Source organism: Centruroides vittatus, unplaced genomic scaffold (genome assembly GCF_030686945.1).
Source record: "Centruroides vittatus isolate TY-2023 unplaced genomic scaffold, ASM3068694v2 contig_345, whole genome shotgun sequence".
Taxonomy (NCBI): domain Eukaryota; kingdom Metazoa; phylum Arthropoda; class Arachnida; order Scorpiones; family Buthidae; genus Centruroides; species Centruroides vittatus.
Window position 1 is genome coordinate 1,795,098 of NW_027122170.1, and position 22,804 is coordinate 1,817,901.

The 22,804-nt window shown below is 27.3% G+C and overlaps 1 protein-coding gene across 1 annotated transcript in view; it reads left to right on the top strand.

Moving 5' to 3' along the window:
- Positions 1–22,804, top strand: part of Smr (Smrter) — a 101,502-nt gene that overhangs the window by 71,623 nt on the left and 7,075 nt on the right. Inside the window, 11 exon segments of the mRNA XM_067269039.1 lie at positions 2,324–2,409; positions 2,628–2,781; positions 3,791–4,024; positions 6,721–6,855; positions 8,018–8,310; positions 10,034–10,125; positions 11,602–11,773; positions 16,122–16,237; positions 16,331–16,414; positions 20,386–20,576; positions 20,655–20,802. Coding sequence (XP_067125140.1) covers positions 2,324–2,409; positions 2,628–2,781; positions 3,791–4,024; positions 6,721–6,855; positions 8,018–8,310; positions 10,034–10,125; positions 11,602–11,773; positions 16,122–16,237; positions 16,331–16,414; positions 20,386–20,576; positions 20,655–20,802 — 1,705 coding nt within the window.

Consider the following 22,804-nt stretch of genomic DNA (forward strand, 5'->3'; position numbering starts at 1 on the left):
TTTTGATTTTCACACGTTTAATAAGAGTTATTGATAGTTTTTTTTTTCATTAAAAGATGATATTTCAAAATTGCTCCAAATTAGACCAGATAAATTGTGATTATATTGTGTATTTTGTTTTTTTCATGTTGTTACAATTACTGCATATGTTAACTTTATTATTGATGGTGACAAATAATTTTTAAAATTCTATTACTAATGCTAAAATTTTTACTCAGTATTATTTTCTATTTTTATTTTTAAAAAATATTCTAAATAAGAATTTTAAAACCAATATTAATTGCTTATGCAAAGAATTATTACAAACAGGCATGTTGTAAAATGCTTCAAAGATCCAGCCAAGTCTCTAGTATAATACCAGTTGGCATATTTAAATTTTAAAATATTTTGTTATTTTTAAAATGCTGCATTAGTGTCGAAAATTATCAATTTGAGCAGGGTCCCGATAATCTAATATGGATAAAAAAAAATTCTAAACTTTTTAATTCTCTCCAAACTTTGCAGTTACTCTTCATGCCCTCAGTTTGAGGACAGGTGTTAATTAACTAGTGTAAAAAAAATTAAAACAGATTGCATAAAATTATAAATAATTGTAATTTAGACTATGCCATTTATTAATTTTCAATTTTCATTTAATAATTTTGATTGTGTAACAAAAGTTAATTTTCAATTAATATTTTATAAAATTTATGAAGTTTATTAAGGACAATGTTATAAATTTATACTTTTGTAATAGATTACAGGATTTATTTGAGTAATAAATTAAAAAGAAACATTTATTTTTAGTTTTATATGATAGTGTTTAATAACAGGATAAATTATTTTGATATAATTTATCCTGTTCTAATAAATTTTAATAATTTAGAATTTCTAAACAGGTATCTTTTTCTAATTAATAATTTTAACCAATTAAAAATGTATATGTATCAACATTCCGAAATATTGATACATATTGATACTAAGCGAATTAATCACCACAATTACGGTGATCGTTTCGCTTAGTACCAACTAAAAATTTTAGTTTGCAAAACTTAATCTTTCAAAATATGAAAATGACAATTCCTTAGAAGGAACATTCAATTTAAAAAAATAAAAAAAAAACAGTTAAATAGATTAATAAACATTTTCTATAATTTAATTATTTTTTAAAATTATTTTGCCTGTTTCATTTTTTTTCCCTATACGACATTTTAAAAGATATCCGTGGGTATGCATACCCGATTTCCTAATAATAGCTTTATAGTCGATACCCGGATATCCGAGTATCCGGGTAATCGACGTTCGGCACTAATTACGGGCCAGACTCGTATATAATGGACGTACGACTATTGGCCGTGTAGCCCGTAAGGTATTGGCGCGTCACGTCGGTCAATTGATCTTTTTCATATTAATTTATTAAATTGAGGTTTTATTATATCTGGTTGATTGAAAGATTTATTCATGATAGTCTTGAGTTATATCAAGGTATTTTTATCTGAAATTGTTTTAATATCGTTTCGTTCACTCTGTTGTAGTAAATATCTATTAATTTTTATTTGTATTGTTTGAAAGAAATATTGTTACACTTTCTCAGTTATATTAATTATTTAAATTACTTTTTTCAATTAATTATTAATCCATTATCACAAATAAGGAATTAATAAAAATAATTTATATTGTTTTTTCATTTGTGTTTTCACTTTACTTTTTTATCAATTTGTTCTTTTATAAGTCAATAAATTAAACCATGTTTAATGCTATTTTAACAAATTATGTTTCCACTTTATGTATTTCTTTAATTATATTTACAGATGTTTAATGTTTTGTATAACTTCTGTATAATAAGATTTGTATGTGATCTTTGGAGAATTGTACAAATATGTAAATATCTGAATTATCTGAAAATATTCTAAAATTTTGTTTCATAATATTCACTAAGCAGATTATTAAAAGATTTTTGTTTGGATTATTACTATAAACTTAGATGCCATTACGGTAATGAAGATAAAATTTTATAAATAAGATAAGAAAAATCTAAGATAATTCTTTGTAAACGGAGGTTCAATAACTTATTATCAAATAGTGATTTTTAAGTTTTCAAAACATTTAAATTCATTTATGTTTAAAACACTAGTAATATTTCAATAAATTTTTTACATTTTTATTTGTATTTTTTTCCCCTGCCTCGTAATATAAATGAAAGATTTTATCTAGAATTATGAAATGCATTCCCAATACTTTGTTCGATTGTAGATTCTTACGCTTACAAGTAACTGCACCATAATTGATTTTTTTACATTTGAGACTTACAGAATATTTATTTATTTATATAACTTTTTTTTAGGAAAATTACTTAACTGACACCTACAGTCAATTTATGCAAGTATGGCTTAAGAAAATTGAAAAGAAGGAAAATAATGCCAATAGAAGGTATTGTAGAAAATGAAATTCAGAAATTTTTGTTTCAAAATAGTGTTTTGATTAATTTTATTAATAATTTTTGTTAATATATATACATGTATAAACAATATGTTATATATATATATATATATATTCTGGGGAAAAAATTAAATTATATATATATAATTTTTCCAGGATGAAATTCTTAATATTGTATTTTACCTTTATGTAAATATATTTTCTTCTAGGGCAAAAGAAGCTAAAGTCAGAGAATTTTTTGAAAAACAATTTCCAGAACTTAAAAAGCAAAGGGAAGATAAAGAGAGATTTTCTCGTGTCGGTCAAAGAATAAGAAGCGATGCTGAATTAGAAGAAATTATGGATGGATTACAAGAACAAGAAGTAAGAATTTATGTCCATTTAAATTTTTAGTGATGCGAACAAGAATGGAACTTTTATTGGTTTAACTTTTAACAAAACTTAAGGTGTACGTTAGATGAATTAATTAGTTAATTTTTTAGTTTAAGGTTATATGTTTAAAAAATATTTATGTATAGGCTGTATTTAATTAAATTTTTATGAAATGTTACTGTAAATAATCTGATTATTTTATTTAGTTTAGTTTGAGAATATTAAAAAGTTATATTCACTTTTTCTTGGCTTGAGGCTGTTACTTAATTGTTTCTTCTTAATTAATATATATGTTTTATCAGCGCCGGATTAAGCCTCTAGCGGGCCCTAGACAAAATTTAAATTGGGGCCCCATTTAAATAAGTTGCTCCTAAACAATGGGCTCTCGTGGCGCACATTACTTCTGACGCACGGGTGGCTGTTGACCTTTTTTTCTTTTTTTTAGATAATGACTAGTCGAGCGGAGCTTAGTAGGAATTGTTAAAGACAGCCTTTTCTGTCCTATCTAATTTCTTAAATAATTTTTAACTCGTTTTGAAACAGAGAAATCTTCTGCAATGAAGCCGGGCCCCTCCGAATTCCGGGCCCTAGATATTTGTCTACTTTGCCTATTCGATAATCCGGCCCTGTGTTTTATAAATAATAATAATAATAATATAAAAGTAGTTTAAATGCCTAACATTTCCAGTTTCTTTAATGGATCATCTTCGGTAGACGAAAAGAAAATTATTTTTTCCGCTGCCCCAAAGATGATCAAAAATACTAAGCATTTAAGCTAATTTTGTTATTATTTGCTCATATACTGATATATAGGTGATTGCATTTGCATAAAAATACAATTTATCCAAAATACAAGTTTGGATAAATTTTAAATAGTGATACTTTTAGAAATTTGTAATTAAGTGAAACTAAAATAATTCATAATATACAAACACTAGACATTAGTTTAGAATAATGTATAAAAATGATTAATTTAGTATTTTAAAATTTTAATTTTTAGATGGAAGATAAAAAGATGAGGAGTTATGCCGTTATTCCACCTATTCTGTTAGACTCAAAACAGCAAAGACTTCAGTTTATAAATAGAAATGGTCTAGTGGAAGATCCAATGGCAGAATATAAAGAAAGACAGATGCTAAATATATGGACCGATCAGGAAAAAGAAATTTTCCGTGAAAAATATTTACAACATTCGAAGAATTTCGGTCTGATAGCAACTTACCTTGAGAGAAAAGTAATGAAATTTATTAATATATTTTTGAACATTATTAAAAGCATACATTATTTTATATTAAAATGGCAGGCAATATACCTTTTAGTTCAAAGTGCTCTCCACTTATACAGTCTTGTACATATTAAATATTGATCTATATTATGTATAAGCAAATGTTTTAAAAGTACTTTTAGGGATTCTATGTTGAATGTTATTATTTTATTAAATTTAACATTATTTTAAGCTACATACACATTTTATACATTTAAAAAAAGGAACATATGCAGTTTTGCATACCAGTAATTATAAGTTATTAAAAGTAGGTAGCAGCTTAGTAGACCTTGCACTAATAAGAAAGTTACAATGAATATAGTTAAATTTTTATTACTATTGTAGTTCTTTCTCTAGTCTTATGTCTTAATTTATTACAAAATTTGGTATATAAAATTTCTAAGTAAAAAAATATTTATTAATTTATTTAATTAATTGCAAATTATTCAGTTTTCTTGCAGTGCAGAGAAATATTTGGCTAAGATTTTACAATAGATTATCTAAGTGAGTTACTGTACCTTAAAAAGTTCACACAATTTTTAATTTATTTTGGAATTTGGTGTAATAGTCAGCTTAATAAGTATATTCTGAAAAACTGTCATAAAACATACAAATGATGAATTTAAATTTAGTATTTAGAATGCATTCATAGACAGAATGAAGTAGTAATTAACTTGAATCATATTCTATAAACTTACAAAAAAAAAAAATTAATCTTAAACTGCTGCTGATTTACTTGATAAATTATTTGAATTATTCTATTATGTGGCTTATAGAATAAATTTTAATATATTTGAAAATAATAGCAAACAGTTACACTAATATCTGCTTTTAATGGAGTAAACATTGTAGAAATACAGACTATGAACTTTTGGATCTTTTTCATCCATCTTCAGTTTTCAAATCAACAAGCAAACATACAATCTTTTTAAAAAATCGTAGAAATAAAATGGAAAATATGCTATAAAATTTGATAATAGGCAGTCAAGATCTGCAGTAGTGCTTTCTATGTATCTCTTAAATTTTATATTAAATCTAGACAACAAAATATTAAATATAAGGAATCAAAAATTTTTATTCTTTTTTCTTGTTAACCATTTCCAAGCATATAACAAAATATCTGTATCTCAGTGATTAATAATAATCTGAGTTGTTCTACTTCTGAAATGTTTTCATTCTCTTGAATACTTAAAATTGCTTTAACTTGTTCGAAAGCACTGGTCTGTATTTTTACGATGTCTACTTCATTAGAAACATACATTAGTATAATTGCATTGCTATTATGGAGTGTAACTTTGGTTATAACAGCAATGATTTATTATTGATATCTTTTTGAAATAATTTTAAAATTATTATTCTTAAATCATTTATTTTCGTATTGCCTATGCAAATAGTAAATAGTTGTGTGACCGTAGGGCCGGTATCTCTTCGATACCGTGTCGGGATGACACCACCGTATCCTTAGACCGATACAGAGATCGTAAATTCGCGCAAGCGGTTACGTATGGGTTAGACCCAGAATGGAGTGAACGGAGAGAATGGCGGAAGAAATGCACTCGGAGAAATTTTTATAAATAAATAATACCCGTTTATTTAGCCATGTTCTGGTTAGGTACAGTACAATTACTTTACTTAGAGATTTATAGGATACATGACTCATTCATTAGAATGATAACTATTTCTATTTCGAAGAGTCGCGATCGTCAATTCTACACAGATTAGAGAGAGAGAGCTTACAGATTATTGCAGGTAGGATAAATACCTTAAGATATATGATGATCCTATTGGCGAACGTCAATGAACTAATAGATGATATAGTATCTCGAATCGTTATAGATGGATCGGTCCAATTGTAGATTTTGACAATAGGAGGAGGGAACGGATGAGGAGCTCAACAACGATAGGTAGATCTGCACGGGAACACACATACACACATCAAGCGACAACTTCTACATCCTTACTCATCGTATGTCCTTTTTATATGGAGAGGGGTTTTGCAAGCCCTTCCTTGATTTCGTCAGAAGAGACGATCTCCTTGGACCAATTAAGTGATGGGTGACGTAGTCGTGACACAGAAATTTTACTCGTCTTAACAAAGAACTGAACTCATGGGAATCGAGTTTAAACCGATCTTATCAGAAAGTTTTACCAGTTGATTTCCCGTTAAACTATCCCTTTTCGGTCTCCTTCGTTCCGTTTTTGTATAAATGTAGTTAAATATTTTGATTAAAATTATATAAAGATGTTAAAGTCCACAATATAAAGATCCCAATCTTCACAGTTGTTATGTATTGAATCGTTAGTTTCAATAAATTTACTTTCGAGAAACTGAATATTTTTGAAAGTCAAATTATGTTTCTGATGACAAATGTTTAAATTTTGGATAGAAAATGTAATAATGAATAATTTTTTGAATTTATTGTAAATATAAAATCATTTCTAGATAATGACAACATTTCAGTTTCATATAGAATTAAAGTACAACCAAATATGTAACTTTAGATAATTTAGTATTTAAAATTTTATACATTTATTTAATCATCTTTACATTTTTATTTCTTTATTACACATTTCTATATGATATAATTTTTTGATATTTTTATTTAAATTTATTTAAAAACTAAAGTTAGTATTTATGGATTTTGATACAGAAATATTATTTTCAGAGTGTGGCTGATTGTGTTCAGTACTACTATTTAACAAAAAAGAGTGAAAATTACAAACAGATGCTAAGGAAGCATAATGTAAGGAAAAGGACCAGAACATTAGTAAAACCACAGTCTCAAGCACATCATAATCAGGTATTTAAATTTTTTAAGTGAACAATAAAATATATATAAAAACTCAGTTTTAACACTTACTGTGCTGGTCCAGTTGACTTTACCTATATGCTGACTGATTTAAACGATTTTACAGTAATTTCTACTGAAAATAAAATTGATTGACTAAAGCTAGGTAAAAAGTAAAAACAGTTTCTGATAATGGAAATATTTATCTGTACAATACTCAATTTTTATGTGTGTGAGCTTTATTTTTACATATTAGGCTTTAATGTTATTTGGACCTGTTTTAGAGATAAAGATACAATGAAAAAAATTTAAAACTGCAATATAGCTTTAAAATTCATATTTTTATGTATGAATCGATGAATTTATTCATAATAACGATGTACTGTATCAATATTATTAGTAGACATTTTTATGACTGGCTGTTTTTTGTAATTGAGTCTATTCGGCAAATGTACATAAGATGGCATTAGCACTATCAGAAATATAGGAATTCGACTTTTGTATTGATAATATGTAAAAAGTATACAAATTATGTAATATCATATAAACTATACAGGTTTAAAATAATAATGAAGTTACGTGGCTTTTTTGTATTTTTTTTATCACAGTTAGGCCTAAATCATAATTGCGACATTTTTGTCAGATAAATCAATATAATCGGCACTATATTTGTTGATTTTTTATTAATGAATTCGAATAATTATTAGTTAGTACGTTAATGCACCATATCTAAACTTAACTCATATATAAAACATAAAATGACTCAATATTCACTTGCAAAATATGGAAAGGAAACTCCAAATCAGACGATGATTGTGGTTGAACAAAATCATTTATATTTCAAATTTCTGAATAAATAGTGCACACTATTTATTAACAGACACACTAAAATACACAAAAAAAATCGTATTTTCATTGCTGAAAACATTTTGTTACGTTTTAAAGCTAGAAATTACAGGATATGTCAAGAAATGTAATAATACATTTTTCGTTTTTTGCAAAGGAATGCGGAAAACGTAATATTATGTTTATAGCACGGTAAGTGTTAAAGATGGTCTACTTATCTGAGTTGTTTACATGTTTAGTAGTGTATTACTGCTGTACATAAACATATTTTCTATAAGTATGCATAACCTCTTATTTATTTTTTCCTCTTTTTTTATGAAAATAATAGACTGGTATAACAACTAGACAACAAGAAGAAGCAAAACCTATATCTACTATTATAACTACAACAACTAGTGTTACAGTAACCACCACATCTGCGTCGACGATGTCAACTGTCGAATCTGTCAGTACCACTACTAGCAACGTCAATGTTACTAATTTGTCATCGTCGATTACCTGTATAACTACAAATGGAAATATAAATTCTGACAGTACAAAAAACCAGAATGACGACAATGCTAATTCCAAATCTGAAGTAAGAAACAATATTGAAAATGGTGAAACTGGAGCAGACACAAGGTAAAATAAAAGTTGATAATTTACAATAAAAATTAAATTAACAATAAAATGCAAAATATTGAGTTATGAAAATAAATTTAACTTACGACATCCAAATTTATATAGTTAAATATATTTATTTTTTAACTGAAAGCACTAAGACTAATGCTGTTATAAATACAAACTGTTCTAATGTTTGAATGTAGCTGGCTAGATAACCGAGATGGTTATGATGTCGGCCTATTGCTTTAGGGAACATGCAGTTGATTTTGGACTGGTTAAAGGATTCTGGGAATTTTTTAGGGATGTTTGTTTTGGGCAGGTAGAAGAATTCCGGAATTTTTTTAGGATGGTCTGCTTCGGGCACGTTGGAACTCTGTCTCTTGCCACCCCACCATCCCATTTTTATTTATTTCTGATTTGAACATGAAATTGAATTGTTTTAGATTGATATCATATTTATTATTTATCATCATAAGAGAAATAGCAATTTGCCAAAACCTCATATGTTTAGAAAAATGTTAATATTGCATTATACAGTAAGACCCCACTTAACGTGGGATATGTTCATAGACGACAAAGTGCTAAACGAAAGTGTTAAACGAGGTCATTTTAACATAGAGTACATAGGGAAAGGGGAACACGGGACCAAAAATAAACAGATTTTTCTTTAATTTTAAGTTGTTGTTATATTAATTTGCATAATGAAATATGTTAAATAACACAAACATACACACACAGAAATGTAAAGTTCATTTTTGTGATGAAGCTTCTGAAATTCTTGTTTTTTGCGATAAAGTTGCATAGTTTCATTTGTGGCTTTTTTTTCTTTCCTTAAGCAAATGTCGGTAGCGGAAGATCACATCCAAAATGCCTCGTCTTGCTTTTGCACTTTTTTCAAAATCTGGATCATTCGCTACGATTTGATCAACAATTTCAGTTATCATTACCAAACTTTTATTAAGGAAATCTGTAGCAAGATTTTTTGGGTTCTTCATTTTCAGAACCTCTATTTTCCATTCCTATATGTTCTGCCAGTTCTTGAATATTGTCACCAGAAACCTGCAGTAACTCCTCAATATCCTGCTCGTCTATCTTCTAGTCCTGCTGTATCAATTAGGTTGACAATTTGGTCAACTTAACGATATATCGATAGGCTCTTCTCATTGAGAATTCTTGGATACCTTCAGCCATAACTTCTTTCACATTCCATTCATGCATTTATCAGTTAATTCTTGCCAAGCAAAGTCGATATTGCCTATGGCATCCATGATATTACTTGTATTTTCCAAAATTGCACAAAACAAACATAGATTTCAGGAAAGTGCAGTGCTATGACGAATTGCTTCCTTTTGCCGATTGGTTTGTGTTCGGGAATAATCGTATTACATATGAATCAATGAAATGCCACAATAATTTGAATCAGTGTAAATCTTGAGCTTTTTTAAGGCTTCGAGCAGATTGCGTTTTATCAAATCGGCGTTAATCGGGGCAGCATTAAGTGGGGTCTTACTGAATATGAAATTTTTAAAAGAATTTTTTTCTGTAAAATATTAAAAATTGTATGTTGTTCTATGATTTTAATATATTCATTATAGATAGTGAATTGATACATTTATGTTGGAATTTTCATCAAAATCTTACAGAAAATTAGAAAATTTTCTAATTTTTTATAAGAGAACTAAAATTTTGAGTGAAAAATTAAATTTTTTTTGTAATTGTTTTAATTTCATTCCGTTATTAGTAAAAAGAAAACTCTTGAACAAGAAAAAGACAAAGGAGATGAAGGCGGTGATGAATTAAGTGACGATAATGAACTTCCAAATGAAATCGGTGGTACGTATTCCTTATTTTTACATTTGCAAAACATCGAGTTTGCACAGTCTCAAATTACCCATGTTTGAATTGTTAAAATTTCATTATTTGACAACCACTACATTGTACTAGAAAAAAAATATCATTAGATGAAGGCAAGAACAGATGATTTCTAGTAAAAGCCAAAGAAATTTCCTTAAGTTTATTGTGGTTCTTTGAATTTTGTAATAGATATGCAATATTTTTAGGTAAATAGCTTATTTCATATTTTTATATCTTAGATGATCTTAGTTGAAAAGTTAATTCATACATCAACAACAGAGTTATGTTAACTAATATTTCATACTTGTGATATTTATTTAGTTATCAGTAACAAATAACTGATGTTTTTCCTTCTTTACAGAGTTTTGGCATGCATAGCAACTACCTTTTAACTGAATCTTTTGTCTTATTTTATTATCTACTGCTTGTCACTCAATAAAGTATTTATTATTTCTGTTTGAAGTTATGAAAAAATAGTGCATTTCACTACTAAAAAATAGGTATTTTGATATGATAATAGGAATTTTTTTAATTTGTTAAAAAGTGTTAATAACACTTACCTAAAAATGTTTATTTAAACTTTACTAAATACAAAGATTAAATCTATAAAAACAAAACACAGTGACAGTCTTAAAGGCTAAAGTCTGAAAGCAAAGACAGCAATACCTGATTGACAGGAGAGCTAAGTCAAGGAAGAAAAAATTGCACTATCAGTTTTCATTAAACCTGATGAAAAGCACAAAATATATCGAAAATTTCAGTATTCTAAAATCCATGGGCAAATTTGATATAATGCACATTAAATAAAAAAAAATATTGAATAAAGGAATTTGCACTTAAAATTACAAAATTTTGTATGTAGGATTTCCTAAATTCTTGAACTGTGTTAGAACAAAACTGCATTGTATGAATGATACCTGTAGTAATAAAAATATATATATATATATATAAATATATAGAAATAGAAAAAAGAGAGTGGTTTTAGATAAGTAGAAATTTCACTTTGAACTATATCTGGAGATGTGATCATAGTTTTATTGTATAATACATATTGCAAGAGTTGAGCCTAAAATTAAATTTTCAATATTAATTTTCAGTTTTTAATTCAGCTGTTAAAATAGTTTTTTTATAACTGATTATATTAATTTACAAAATTTATTTATAATGTAGGAATTGGTTATATGTCAACACAACCAATTCCTATATTATAAATAAATTTATTGGACAAAACTATTATGTTATGTTTTAAAATATATATTGAAAGTGTCCTAACATTGAAATATGATAAAATACTAATTATTTGATGAACTAGTCATGTATTTGTTGATTATAATGATATAGATGGTGTATAGAAGAAGAATACAATTTTTTTTGAATAAATTTGCATGTTGAGTGAGTTAATGTAAATTTTTTTAAACCAAAAAGTTTGCTTTATAAATTAAAGTTTATTTTTAGCCGAAACTGGCGGTGTACATCCTTGTGCGGTCTGCAAGATCGAACTCGAAAACTTTGGACAGTCTCGGCCATTGACGAAGTCCAACTGCGATCAGTATGGAATAAAAGAAAATGAGTTGACGATGGAGACTCGCGTTTGTTCTTCTTGCCGATTTAAATCGGTTCGCAGAAGGTATAAACAGTATGTATAATACCAAAATTGTTTTAAGTGACGGATGATTGTCGAGATTTTATATTTTAGAAATGCCGCCTTTCACGATAAGTTTTCGTTTAAAGTAGTTTCATTTTTATTAAACTGCATTAATATTTTTATATTATGTCGATCACATTTTTTAATTTTTCATTACTTTTAAATAGTTTTTAATGATTAATGAACTTCCATAAATTTACATTCACAATATTTCAAAGTTATTGTCTCACTGGAACTGAACAGGGCAATAAAAGTAGTAGTAGTAGTGTATTGTGTAGATGCCAACAATCTTTGTTCAAGGTTGTTGGCATCTATACAATATTATAATATAAATATTGATGTTACATTTGATATATGAGATTAATAGTTACAGAATCATACATACATATATTATACATGTTTATTTTAAATATTTTCTCATTCAGAGAGATACAGGAATTATTTCTTGCATTAATGTATCAAACAGACATCAGAGTTTAGTGTATCAGACATTACAAATATCAAACGTTTTAAATTTGTCTAAAGTTATTTGTATGCTAATTCAGTCATTTTAAAGTGATTACATTTTTGATATACTAAGTGAACATATAAAATGTTTTTCTAAGAAAATTTCATAAAGAGAGAAATTATAACTTTTAAAGCTGAGGGTGTTATAATGATTGTTAGGAACAGTCAAGATTAGTTATAGTTTGTGCCAACAAATCTGCTATACAACATATTAAGAAAACTAGATCAGAAATTAGAAATACAAGGATTGAGAATAGAGAAAAAATATTGAATATCTGAAAGGAAAATCAGATTTGGTTAATCTTAATACTAAAAAGAAATTCAAATTATATCAGTCAGTCTTATTTTAAATTGTTTAGCACTTATGTACAATGGATCATTACAGTTTGGTAGGAAATGTGTTTGCACATGATACTGTCTCTAAAGATATATAATTTATCTCATTACTTTGAGTACAGTTTTAGAAATCAAACAGTTATTTTCAAAAGACTCCAGAATTTATCCATACAAATTTTTGATATACTGTAAAATATATAATCAAGCTAAAAAAGCAAGTAAAGTGTGATATGGTGGTACCTTGATACTGTAACTGCTCAGAACTTCAACATGTGTCTGGGAAAAAATTGCTTGGTACTCAACTGAGCAAACATGACTTTAGAATAAGTTTTTGATTAATAACAAATATTTTTAGTTTAACTTTAATTTTATCATCCATAAAAAAATTTTCTGTGATAAAAATGAATAACTGATTTAAGAATAAAGCAAAACACTACAGTTGCTTATCTTTGTCAGACAAAATTATACCCAATCTTTAATACAGTATGGTAGCTGTTTATTCAATTTCTACGCATGAAAAAAATTTTCTTGATAGACAATCTCACAGCTTTCTGGTCAGAAAACTATGGCTTTATTTCAGAAATTGAACTACAAATGCATTTCAGATTGATTTAAGTTTCCAACCCCTCTTCAGTGCTGTTCAAAAAAATTTTATATACAAATTGTAATTAAGGACACAACATTATTTAAATTTCATGTAAAAAGATTTCTACATTACGAACACTTACATAAGAGCGCACATTAAAAATTCTATTTCTATATTTTTATCTTTATCTTCTATAGGTATATATAACAATCCACTATATTATAAAAATATAAATTATTGTGGTTTAAAACATTTCATAATAACTTTATACATTTTAACAGTATAAAACACATTCATTTGAGATATTCCAAAAAACTTACATTTATCCAGTAATTATATATTATATTTGATTTTTTACATTTCGAGTGGATGGTATCAGTGTATTCAAACAGAATACCGTGTAAGTGTTTAATATAAACAATCTCGTACAACAATTAGACTTCGTTTTTATTACAATATTCAATGCGTGGAGGCGCCCTCTATTAATTTATACCGTTGAGGATAAATTAACACACTTTCTGAAATATTAACTAAATTTTCTTTTGGGTTTTTTTTTATTTCTATATGCTCTTTAAATTTTCTTTTTAAGGGTCTTTTTCTAAATGTAAAATTTTATATTGTTTCTATTGATTTGACAATTATTATTTATTATGTGATTATACCACAGGGAAGTGTTATGTCTAAGTCGAATAGCAGCCTCGTGTTCTTTTATTCTTGTTTCTAATAAATGACCTATTTCGTTAATATAAGTTTTTGAATTATAACAGTTACATTCCATGCTATAAACTGTTCCTACATTTTTACGATTGTTTTTATTGTTATGTTGTTTATTAATGTTGTTATAAATGTTATGTGATATTTTGTTGGTCAAACATGGTGCCAAACTGATATTATCTTTTTTAAGGATCTTATTACAGCTCTCGAAAAATGTTTTTTTATATACGGGAAGGTTTTATATTTTTTGCCTAGTTTGTATTTTGTATTATATCTGTTTTTCCAGTATCGTTTATGCCATGTATTTAATTTCAATTTAAGATAGTCATTACGTATAAATTAAGTTTGTAACTTCTTTAGTTTAATTTCTTGGTATTTATTATCTGATATTCTTGTGTATATGTTTTTTAAATCCATTATATAAGTATTCTTTTTCATATTTTCCAGGATATATGAACAGTAGTTGATAGTTTTATTAACATGACAGGGTTTTTTGTATGTCATAAAAGTAAATTTATTAAGGTTATTCATTATTGTTATATCTAAGTAATTAAATTTTTCATTTTTTTTTTTCCTATATCAAATTGAATATCTTTATTAATGTTGTTTACACTGTTAAGAATAATATTACATTTGTTATATTATTATTGTATATTAGTAAATAATCATCGGCATACCTCATTACTAGTTTTATACCAGGGATATTATTTATTTTTTCATCTATGTTTCTCATAACTAATTCTGCTAATTTTGATCCCATACTGATGTCGTCAACCTGTCTATGGAAATCTTCGTTAACTTCAAAATAGTTATTATTATATGTAAATTGTATTGGGTTAGTTAAAGTTTTATCTACATTTAGTTTAATTAGACTTTCTTCTATTAATTTCCATTTTATATTTGGATACATATTTTTTGGATCAAGACTTAATTTATCGGTGTTTTCTTAATACAGAAAGAAAACACTTTTCTGTATTCTATTTATAACTTCATCAACATTTTTAATGTTGTAACTAGAACAATCTATATCCCAATCCAATTTTTCTCCCCCACTTATAATGTGTGCAGAACCAATAATCATGTTTTGCAATCATTACAAGTTGATGAAGTGTTTAGAAATGTGTGTCTGTGACACATTAATATTTCTTTTGAGTTCACAAGTTCTTATTTGTTGATTTTTAGCAGTTTCTTCCTGCAATTTTTTTTCATCCACAGATTTTGAATCTCCTTCTGCTATACATCCTTTAGTTCAAAGTTTCCAGAATGGAAGTTTTTAAATCACATTTGAAGTTTAGGAGCATTTTTCCTGTACACATTACAAATATTTTTTATGGTTTGTATGGTGTTATGTTTTTTCCAAACTCTAAACATAAATATGTCTGATATGCATCTTATCTGCAGACATTTTGACTTGATTTTACTCAAACAAAATGGGAAATGGGAGATTAAAATAAGCTTGTAAACAAAGAATACAATTGTGAATTAGCAATAGTGTGTTAAATTTCTCAACTTTTATAATTACATCATACATTCATCTTACCTAAGGACTGCTACTAAAAAAGATTTTTCTCTGGACTTAATAAAATTAATAGGCATATTTTTTCACTCTGCATGGATATTTTTGGTTTTTATGATTTATGCATGCTAGGCTTACAAACTTCTTGTTAAACTTGTGTTAAATTCTACTTAAAGTGCTTTATAAGTGTATTTTTGGGGTTCTGAAACAATTAATTTAAGTTATTCTTTATGGGAATAATTTGTTTGGTATTCAAACAAATTAAGTTAAAGTATTGAGTTACCACCATATTTTGATAGCAGATAAGAAACTGTGTATATATATACTATATTCGTGTCCATAATTAAAGCGACACGCACAAATGTACATGGCAAAAATGCAGAAAGGAATAGCCCTCCACCACAACGAATGACCCAAAAATGTCTTCTCTGGTGTATGCCTGATACTTAGTAAAACACTTGGATGACAATAATTAAAATTCTGTATGTTCAGAAAAAACACTAATCTAGAGTAAAATTGTCTTTCATCCCTGAAAGCACTTTTACACTAATTTAATGTTTCTCTGAATTTGTGACTTTTGCTTTAATAATTGGATTTTGATTCTATTAATTGATGTATTCCTATTTTATTCAAAGAATTTGATTTTAAATTTATGTAAATTTGTTCTTTAGATGCCCTATTCCAACATGTAAGACGCCTAAAAGGAAAGTGAAAAGATTACGACCTCTGCCGAGTAAGTGGTTGGAAGTATCTGCAGAAGTCAGGGAACCAATTATTGCTGAACTTCGTTAGTATTATTATTTTATTTTATTTTTTTTATCTTATAAATTAAATTATATAATTTTAAAATATGTACTTACTTTAAATTTCTAAATTTCAGAAATCCCCGCAGAAGTAAACAAATGCTGTTCGGCTTGCTTTAATCGAATCGCTAGAAAATTGGGAACGCATTCTATTCCTGACGGTACGAAGTAATTGCAATTTGTTTAAAGATAGTTAAGAATTTTTCACTTAATGTGATGATGCATTTTGTGCATATCGGGGTCTTCGGAACGTAATTCACTTTGGAAGACAAACCTGCTTTAAACATAAATGCATCATTAATAAAATGATTATAACTAGCTATTTGTGAATGAATATAAAAGATAAATTATCTTGCGAAATGTAAGATGCATAGTAATACTACACGTTAGTATAAAATTAATAAATCCCATAACTTCAATGTAAAATTCAGAAAACTGAATAGAAAAATTTCATCCCCCCAAAAAAATTTTAAAAAGTAAAAATTTTTGAAATTTGAGATAAACTTCATACTAACACTGTGTATTCAGGTTAATCAAGATAAAAGCACTAAATTTTATTAAAATGTAAAAAAGTTATTAAAAACTTTTTTACATTTTTTGTCATTGGAAGATTTATATTCTGTAACTGATAGTAAATTATTTTTAAAAATAAATCTGATGGCCGGATGGCCAAGCTGTGAAGATGTCACTCAGCTATTCTGGGAACCTTGGAACGAATCTGAGCAGGTAAAAAAAAAAATGAATTTTTTGAGTGTGGTCTGACTCTTCTGACCCCATCCTTTGCCATCTGGATGCTCCATTGTGAGCCTAGGTGAACCCACAGTGGGTTTGATTAAAAAGATCTCTGTGCCCACAGGGCAGAAAGAGTAAAAAATAAATCTGGAATTTATAACAAAATTAAGGAATTAAATATTTTCAGATTTTTTTCCAGTTTATTTCTATGCTGGAAATTAATTTAGTATTCAACTTGATTCTTGCAGATAGCCCATCTTGTAAACATTATTAAACACCAAAGTAATTAAATTCCAGCTTAAAAGTAACCCAGAAGAAAATCTGGAAATGTTTGGGTCTTTAATTTAATGTCTAAAAATTCATTATCAAATGAACTTGTTTGCTTTCTTTTTGCAGTTATAAATGTGAACATATGCCGTTGCCTTAGTAACCTATTTATTATCTTATGTATATTTCTAATATTAAAGTAAAATATTTTGATGAAGTTATATTAAAATATAACTTTGCAGTTTTCTATTTTAATTGTAAAATGCAACTAAAAACTACAAAATTAAATCTTACTTGAATATTAGATGTAGAATTTTTAAAAATATATTGTCCAAACACTAGATAAAATTTTAATGACTTAAAATATTTACAAGCACTTACAGGTCTTTGAAATTCTAGCTAACTAATCAAAATATAATTTTAAAATAAATTTATAATAAACAGACTAATACCAAATGATAGTATTCAACTACCGAATACGTCGGGTTGTATATATAAAAACTTCTTACTTGAACCAAATAACTGGAGTAAATTGTTTTTTCTTAGGTGCAAACGTTTTCGTTGCCCGGAAGGGGCGACGAAAACGTTTGCACCTAATTTTCAGCCAAGTATTTGCATATGAAAATGGCCGCAGTTGTTAAATATCATTCTTGCTAGCCGCAATGGTCATTGCCTTGTCAGGATGTGCATTTTTTATGCAGTTGTTTTATGAAAATAATGGGAATTTTGCCATTATAAGAATTTACACCAAAGACCATTGATTTCAAGAGTTCTTGGGAGAGTGACTGCTTGATGTAACACTTACCATACTGGTTCAGTTGACAGTAGTTCCTTACCTGTGTGCTGACTGATTAAAGCAATTTTACAGTAATTTCTACTGAAAATAAAAACGATTGACTAAAGCTAGGTAAAAAGTAAAAACAGTTTCTGATATTGGAAATATTTATCTGTACAATATTCAATTTTTATGTGTGTGAGCTTTATTTTTACATATTAGGCTTTAATGTTATTTGGACTTGTTTTAGAGATAAAGATACAATGAAAAAAATTAAAAACTACAATATAGCTTTAAAATTTGTATTTTTACGTATGAATATATAGTACATTGATGAATTTATTCATAATAACGATGTACTGTATCAATATTATTAGTAGACATTTTTATGACTGGCTGTTTTTTGTAATTGAGTCTATTCGGCAAATGTACATAAGATGGCATTAGCACTATCAGAAATATAGGAATTCGACTTTTGTATTGATAATATGTAAAAAGTATACAAATTATGTAATATAATATAAACTATACAGGTTTAAAATAATAACGAAGTTACGTGACTTATTTGTATTTTTTTTTTATCACAGTTAGGCCTAAATCATAATTGCGACATTTTTATCAGATAAATCAATATAATCGGCAACTATATTTGTTGATTTTTTTTATTAATGAATTCGAACAATTATTAGTTAGTACGTTAATGCACCATATCTAAACTTAACTTATATATTAAAAAAAATAAAACTCCTCAATATTCTGTTCCAAAATTTGGTGACCAAACTCCAAATCAGACGATGATCGTGATTGAACAAAATCGCTTAGATTTCAAATTTCTGAATAAATAGTGCACACTATTTATTAACAGACACACTAAAATACACAAAGAAATCATATTTTCATTGCTGAAAACGTATTGTTATGTTTTGAAGCTAGAAACTACAGGATATATCAAGAAACGTAATATTACATTTTTCGTTTTTTGCGAAGGAATGTGGAAAATGTAATATTACGTTACTAGCGCGGTAAGTGTTAAAGAAACTGAAGGTCTGGGAGATCATCCTGGTCAAGGACATAAATCTGTCACTTTATGAATTGCTGAAGACACTACTGTGGTGGTTGTTGGATGGTTTTTGAATAATGTTGCAGATTCCAGTAGTGCACGTGCAGTGCTACAACAGTTAGATGTATCCCATGTCACAGCATGGACTGTACTGAGAAAGTTGATGGTTGATGCATTGTTATAAGCAAAACATTTAGTTATTAACTAAAATATCATTTAGTTTTACTTCTTTTGGTTGGGACAGAATGGAGTAAAAGTTGAGTGATAGCATTATAATCAATCTTAAGTGTTCTTTAATCCAGTTATAGAAATCTGGCAACTGTTGTTGCCATGTGATTTGTGAAATTACATTTTTAATATGCATTTTACTGCAGAACATTTGCACAATTTATATGTTTCTTTTTGAATTAATTAATGTATTTCACCATAAACATTGTAGTGAAATTAATGCATCATAGGCTATGCATATTTTCAAGCAGTGCTGGAAAGACCTTTAGTGCATAGATTAATATTAAAATGAACACCCTGTATATTTTGAATGAGGAGAGTTTTTATCATTATTATAGAGATTTAATTAAATTCATATAAAAGTGTAATTTAGCAGTAATGTTCTTGGGGGCTTTGTGGTTTAATGTGTTAGTGATATAGCAAGCAATTTTGCAGAGGAACATTTTCATATTTTGACATTGGCCCAGAAATTGAACCAACTTTAATTTACTAAGAAATAACCTGTTTGAAGAATTTTTTCTAAACATTACTGCTGATTATACAGTAGATTTGTTGTTATATTGCAAATTCAGTTTTTATAGATTCATATTATTAATGAACCTAAGAAACAGAATATTTAGTTCTAATGTTGTTGTTGCTATGATAAATATCCAAAGATATTTCAATATATCATCATTGATGTACTGAGCATAATAGCATTGAAACAAATATTTAAACACAGAATTTTTGACAAAAAGTCAATGAATTTTTTTCTAAATTTCGATGGATTACTGATGGTGTGCAACGATGGAAAGGAAAAGGCAACGACAAAGGTTTTATCCTTTGTGAATGCTCTGTATTTTACATTTATTCATTGAATATAATTTGCATTCATATTTATTGGTAGTGGTTCCACCAGAAATGTTTAAAGTTAATGAGAAAAATGAAAATGAATAATCTGAGTTATGATATTGTTGAAAGTTAAATAATTATTTTCGTTAAATTGGTTGTATTTTGAAAGCAAAATAGATTTTTGAGTGGCTATTTTAGAAGTTTCATTTGGTTTTAATAATAATTTTTCCACCTTGCAGAAAGTACCGAGACGTCTCGATGGACGGAAGAAGAAATGGAAATAGCAAAGCGGGGATTGCGAGAATACGGTACAGATTGGAAAAGTATATCTGATATGGTTCAATCTAAAACAAAAGAGCAATGTAAAAATTTTTATTTTAATTATAAGCGTAAACTTGGTTTAGAAGATATCATTAGAGAATACAGAGAAGTAAGTTTTCCTTTATTAAGTTTTAATGAGATTTTTTGTTTGTTGGGAATTATTTTTAAGTTTGTATATTTTAATTAGGTGCATGGGAAAGATAATTCACTTTCAACAGTAACTGATGAAGAAAGTGGTGAAACTACCTCTAGTTGTGAAGAAGAGAATTGTGTAGATAACTGTACTAGCGACACTGCCAGTGCCCCCAGTCCAGATAACAAAATGTTGGATGAAAGTAAGTAGAAGTATAAAAACTTTACTCTCAAAAAAACATCATTTATTAAACAAACCATTAATTAAGTTCAATTGACATTTATCAGTGTTCAGCAAGTAGAAATAATTTTTTATAAGCTTGTTGTGATTAATATAATTAAATTATTGTTGTATTAATGCTTAAAGCTTTCAGAATGCAGTTTGAAAAATTTATAAACTTAATATATTTTAAGAAATAAATTGTTTTAAGAATTTTTATAATTTAAATAAAGTAAAATAAAAAATGTAATGGTTTGTTTAAAATATTAAGCTGTCATTAAGTTACTTGGTATGTATCAGTTTTATTTTCAGTATTATATAAAAGAAATACATAAAAATCAAAACACAATATAGTGGTACCTCGGTATACGTCTGCTTTAGAATATGTCCAATTCGGAATATGTCCTGTTTGGACGAAACAAATTTTGCTCGATATACGACTTAATTCAATTATGTGCACCATCTACGAACAAGTAGCACTATCAGTGTACTAGACCAGACTAGACATTCGTGGTGCCACGATCTATAACTTTGTTAAATTTCTTCTGATTTTAATTTGTAAGTAAAACTTTTTATTAATCATAAATTGCAAAAAGGCAAGTGAAAAGCAACAGAAAACTAAAAAAAAATGACTAGAATCACAATGGAACTGAAAAAAGAGATTGTTGAGAAATATGAAGGTGGCATGCGTGTTCGAGATTTAACTGTTGCATACTGTATTCCGAGAAGGACGATATCGACAGTTGTGAAAAATAAAATTATTAAATCTGCTAACATTGCAAAAGGGGTTAAATCAATTTCTAAACAGAGATCGAAGACATTAGATCATGTTGAGAAATTGCTTTTGCTTTGGATAACTGAAAAACAGTGTGCTGGCAGAAGCAATTATTTGCGATCATTACTGTAATAACTTTAAAAATCTATAATAAAATTTATTTTTTTTATTAATGTGCTCAAATACTGTTTCAATTATTTTACAACCCCATTAATATACCATATCAAGATGAGGTTTTTTTTTACATGAGAACGGATTAATCATTTTTACATTACTTCTTATGGGAAAGGTTGGTTTGGTATAAGTCCTATTCGGTATAAGTCCAAATATCAAGAACTGATTAAGGTCGTATATCGAGGTTCCACTGTCTAAAACAATACTATGATGGTCTATCAAATTATAACATGCTTTGAGCTGTAATGAAGCTGCTAATTATTTTTAATGTAGTGTAATTTAGCCTGTAGGTAGGCAGTTAGGCTCCCATCACATATAAATACTAGTAATTAAATAATTTAATCAAACTTATAAATAAAATTTATTTATGTATTAGTATGTCAATGAATAGGATTAACTACGCTCAATAACATCAGTTATTTGGCTTTTTTTATCACACTGATCTACTGAATTACCAGATTATTTAAGCCATAACAAGGCTGATCATTAATTTTAATCATCTTTAAATTATGCTAAATAATTAATGATCAGCTTTGTTATGGCTTAAATAATCTGGTAATTCAGTAGATCAGTGTGATTAAAAAAAACCAAATAACTGATGTTACTGAGCATATTTAATCCTATTCATTGACATACTACTACATAAATAAATTTTATTTATAAGTTTGAATTATCAATAAATTCTGTGAAAATATTGCAGTGTTGCAAGCATAAAGATTATTATTTTTAATAAATAAAGAGAAAGCGATACAGTGGAATGTGAATGTTGTAATTTGCTTGTATTGTTGATGATAACTGACCGAACATTAAGCAAGTTACATAAATAAACTTACAATTAGTGTAAATTCTGCTTCTGTTGACTCTGATATTAAAAGATCATGTTAAACAATTATAAAAAATATAATTAATAACAACATTGATAATAATAGTAACTATATTACTTGAAAATTTATTATTTTTTTTAACTTATATATTTTGGGACGGGCTAATTCTGATGATATTTAATAAGTGATATGTCTAATAAACAAGCAACAAA